At 54.0% G+C, this 4,777-nt stretch overlaps 1 protein-coding gene across 1 annotated transcript; it reads left to right on the top strand.

The window, feature by feature from the left end:
- Positions 1 to 1,397: 1,397 nt before the first annotated feature.
- SLC35E1 (solute carrier family 35 member E1) lies at positions 1,398 to 4,777 on the top strand (the record flags this gene model as incomplete). Its single annotated transcript, XM_079546641.1, has 6 exons — positions 1,398 to 1,803; positions 2,555 to 2,625; positions 2,766 to 2,903; positions 3,336 to 3,461; positions 3,895 to 4,140; positions 4,544 to 4,777. The coding sequence occupies 6 exons, from the start codon at positions 1,398 to 1,400 to the stop codon at positions 4,775 to 4,777; spliced, it is 1,221 nt and encodes a 406-aa protein (XP_079402767.1).

The raw sequence follows: 4,777 nt of genomic DNA on the forward strand, positions 1-4,777 counted from the left end.
GCAGTGTTTTTTAGAGTTGCAGAAAGTTGCTGTCAGGAAGGTAGCTGTGATGGCAGAGGGCTCAGAAGTTGCTCACGTTGGGAAATGTTTATTTTCTGTTTTATGTTTAAAAAGAAAAAATTTTTTTAAAAATGTGCATTTTATTCAAATGCTCCCCAACCCCTCCTCCCTCTTTCCCCAAATGGTCCTATTTAGGAACAGGGTCTGTGCCCTTTTGAGGCCTTTGAATGTGGGGCAAATTTCAGGAAATTACGAAGTACACTTTATAAAAACCATCCTTTACTTTCAGTTGCTTACATTTCTGCTGCAGTCGATGGCCCGGAAGGTCGAGTGATGTCCTGAGTCCCTTGGCTGCTCTCCATAGCAAACCGGCCGTGCCGATGCTCGCTTTGCTTGAGGGAGCTCCACGTGCTGGACTCGGCCCTTCCCCCGGTGCTGCAGGATCTCCAGGGACATCACGTGATTTGCAGCGTGAGCTTTAACTCCCGTTTGTTTCTGCTGTGAGGGTCAGCTCGCTCGGATGTGGTCTGGGGTGAGACGAGGCTCGACAATCTTTATTTCAGCATGCTTCTATAACCAGTTCTGTGAGCTCCAAAAAATGTGAATAAGTTTACAAGGTGATTTTTTTTGTCAATTTTGTAAACAAGTTCAAATGAAGTTTACCATGTGCGTATCTGCTGTGTACTCTCATTTTTGCATGCTCAGTTTCTCTGCTCCTGGATTCTCCCGCTCTGCACAATTTATTCTTTTAAAGTCTAAAATGAACACCGCCCTCTGCAGCGAATGGCACGGAATGGTTTTGGGAATCGCCGTTACCTCAGGTGCCTGTTTTTAGAGGTACATAAATGGCGTAGAAACGTCTTTTGAAGGAGCGGATGGAGGATCGCCCTCCTCCCACGGGTTCTGTCCCTGCACCCCCAGCAGCTCCCTGAGGTGGTTTTAAAGGCCTCGAGGGCTCCTCTTCACTGCGCTCTGCTCGGGCCCGATTTGGCTCCGCTCTCAGGCGGTGCAGATCCGCACTGCTCTTAGGGCCGCTTCTGCGGCTCAGAAATCCCACTCGGTGCGGTGTTTCGTACGCCGCGTCTCTCCCCGGTTCCTTCATCCCGGGCTGCGCCTGTGGGGCGGGACGGACGGGGCGCAGCGGCTGTCAGAACGGAGCGCCGAGGCGGAGAGTTCCGGTCTGAGGGCGGCCCGTCCCCCAGCGACCAGAAGTGGACAGAGGAGCCGGAAGTGACGTGGCGGAGTGACGCAAGCGGAAGTGACGCACACACGCTCCACCGCCCCCTGTCGGCACCCGTAGCGCTGTGCCGGCGCTGAGCTCCGGCGCGGGTCCGCCCCAGGAAGCGACGCGTTGGCGGCGGTGACGTCCCGGGGGCGGCCGTGCGGCTCGGGCAGCCATGGCGGCGGCCCCGCTGGCGGCTCCGGGAGGAGGCGGGGCGGCGGCGGCAGCGGCGGGGGGGGCCGGGAGCCGGAGGGGCCGCGGGCCGGCGCTGCGGGAGGGCGCGCGGGTTTCGGCGCTGTGCTTGGCCTGGTACGGGCTGAGCGCCGGCGGGAACGTGGTCAACAAGCTGCTGCTCGGCGGCTTCCCCCGGCCCGTCACCGTCTCGCTCTTCCACATCCTGGGGCTGTGCGGACTCCTCCCGCCGCTGCTGCGCGCCTGGCGGGTCCCGCCGGCCGGCCCGGCCCAGCTGCCGCCCCGCGCCTACCCGCGCTACATCCTGCCGCTCGCCTTCGGCAAATACTTCGCCTCCGTCTCCGCGCACGTCTCGCTCTGGAGGGTCCCGGTCTCGTACGCGCACACGGGTGAGGCTCCGGGCGGAAGTGGGGGTGCGCGGGGCGGCGGTGCCGTCCCGTGGGGCGCAGCGGGAGCGCGGATCGGAGAACGGTTTGTATTGGAGGGACCTGTAGAGACCTCCCGGTCCGACTCCCTGCCGTGAGTGGGGACAACCGCAGCTCCAGCGGGTGCTCGGGGCCTCCTCCTGCCTGACCCAGGTGTGAGGCACCCGGCGCTCCTCTGGGCAACTTGTGCCAGTGCTTCACCACCTTTTTTCCTCGTGTCCAGTCTAAATCTTCCCTCTTTTGGTTTGAAACCATTTCCCCTCGTCCGCGCCCATCGGGATGCCCCAAGCTGCTGCCGCTGCCCCTGTTGTCACCTGAAGCCCGCTGTGTGCTCGCAGTGCTGCCTGCTGCCGTGTCTCCCATCAGCTGTGCCTGTAGGAGCCCGGTGCGGCACTGCGGGGTGCGCTGTGTGTTCATGTGGGTGCCCGGCGTGGTGCCCTGTCCCTGATGTGTGCTCACAGTGCTGCAGTGTCTGTATGGCTTCCTGCTGCAGCACCCTGTGTCCTGGTGTGAGCTCACAGCAGTGCCTGCTGCAGGGTGGAGCACTGCATGCTGCCCTGTGATGGCACAGGGATGAGGGGTGACCCCGTGTGGGCTGAGGTTGGGGTTTTGTGGGACTGATCTGAGCCCCTCCATTCCCAGTGCTCACCTTCTGCTGATGGTGTTTAATGGAGTTGGCTTCGCATCCCCACCGAAATTTTCTTTCCCTCCTCAGTAAAAGCGACGATGCCAATATGGGTGGTTCTTCTTTCGCGGATCATTATGAAGGAGAAGCAGACGACGAAGGTGCGGACAGGTTTGCTGAGGTTTCTTCTCTTGCTGGTGTTTGTGGTGTGCTTTGCTCGCTGGGATCGGGGAGGTTTGGGTGAATGTTGTGACTAGGATTGCACCGGGTGGATTTGCCACGTTCTCTGTTCCTTTTGCAGGTGTACTTATCTCTTATTCCCATAATAACCGGTGTCCTGTTGGCCACGGTCACTGAACTGTCCTTTGACATGTGGGGACTCATCAGTGCACTTGCTGCTACTCTGTGTTTTTCACTTCAGAATATCTTCTCAAAGAAGGTAACAGTTTTGCCGTTCTGTGATTCATTGGAATTTTTGGTTGCTTCTGTTGGCAGCTGATAGTGCTTCGCTGTACCAGTTCATTATGTATCTTGCTGTGTCGTATCATTTCTTCATACTGAATGAGTCAGTGTGAGCACTGGGCACTCCTTGAAATCGTAGGAACAAAGAGACAAAATTAAAAGGTGTGTCTTGAGTGTATTCCAAAATGAGTTCTGGTTTGTGGGACATCTTAATCTTACGTTGTTAATCCTGGGAGAGTTGCCAGTCAAGAAACCACTTTTTCAAAGAGAAATCTGTTTTCTTTGGTCGTCCTCATTGGCAATTCACACCATTCATTTCCATGCTGTAACTGTCGGTTGCAGGAAGTTGTTATTATTACAGGGAGAACAGGGGGTGGTTGGGGCACGGCTGTAATGTGTCCTCCATCAGGTGTTGCGGGATTCCCGAATACATCATCTTCGGTTGCTGAACATCCTGGGGTGCCATGCTGTGTTCTTCATGATCCCAACGTGGGTTTTGGTTGATCTTTCTTCCTTCCTGGTAGAGAATGACTTGGTAAGTGTCGCTTTTGGGAAACTCTCGTCTATTAAGATAAAAGGGGAAAAAAAACACGCAAAAAATGTTCACTTAGGTGGTTCCTCATCAGTGTGGAAGGAACTGTTGTGAAATACCTGCAGATTGTTTCACAAAAACCACAACCAACGAGTGTGGTGTTTCTCATTAGAATTCATGGCGGGGTGAGGAGTGGGAGCCGATGTGACAGCTGAAGTCCCAGGAAGTAGAGCTGGAGACAGGAGGACGCGCAGCTGGAGTGCAGTGCTGTGTGCAGGAGATGCGTTATCAGAACTGGTAGCTGCGTGTTTGGTGCCACTGTAGAGAAGTTGTAGATGTAGGCAGGGAAGAAGCGACTCGATTATTTCTGTTACTTTATCTCAGGTTTCCAATAGGCGGCAAATGTATGTAATTGTAACGTTTGTTGTTATGACAGAGCACAATGTCTCACTGGCCCTGGACCTTGATGCTGCTTATAATCAGTGGGTTCTGTAACTTCGCCCAGAACGTCATTGCCTTCAGTATTCTTAACCTGATCAGCCCACTGAGTTACTCTGTTGCGAACGCCACCAAAAGAATCATGGTGATCACTGTGTCCCTTATAATGCTTCGCAATCCAGTCACCAGCACCAACGTCCTTGGGATGATGACAGCTATCCTAGGGGTCTTCTTATACAACAAGGCAAGTTGTTCATCTGTTTCTTTGTTTATTCAGGGAACTCACCTGAACCACTCTGGTGGCTTTGAACTGTTTTGTAAAGCAAGATAACAGCAGAACAGAAATGAAGAATGTGTGACGTAGAACTTCACTGCATGGGAGTGCGTGGCTGAGTGCTCCAGTGCTTGGGTCAGGCCAGCTGCTGGGTGTGACAGACTGAGATCTTAATATTGTATTGAAGAATGAGGATTAGGAGGTATCTCGCTAAAATGCCTTGAGCAAAAGCAGCTTCGTGATTTGTCATGTGAGGAGGAAGTGATTTTTATTAGGAGTCGCTCGTTTGAGACTCATAAATGTGGTGGTGTTTTCCCTATGCATATTTTGGGTGACACCTTAGAAAAACTTTCTTTCTTTCTTTCTCTCCTAGACAAAATATGATGCAAACCAAGAAGCAAAGAAGCAGCTCCTTCCAGTCACAACTGCAGACCTTGTGAACTTGGACCGGCACCGCAGCGCTCCGGAGAAGTCTCAGAATGGACTGACGGCGTTTGCCCCGCATGGAGACTATCAGTACGGCCGGGCCGGCGTCCTGGCTGAGAACTGCCAACACAACCGACAGAGCTGCCCGCCCGCCTACAACTTCAACCGTTTTGATATATAG

This window comes from Tetrao urogallus (assembly GCF_951394365.1).
Source record: "Tetrao urogallus genome assembly, chromosome: 25".
Taxonomy (NCBI): Eukaryota; Metazoa; Chordata; class Aves; order Galliformes; family Phasianidae; genus Tetrao; species Tetrao urogallus.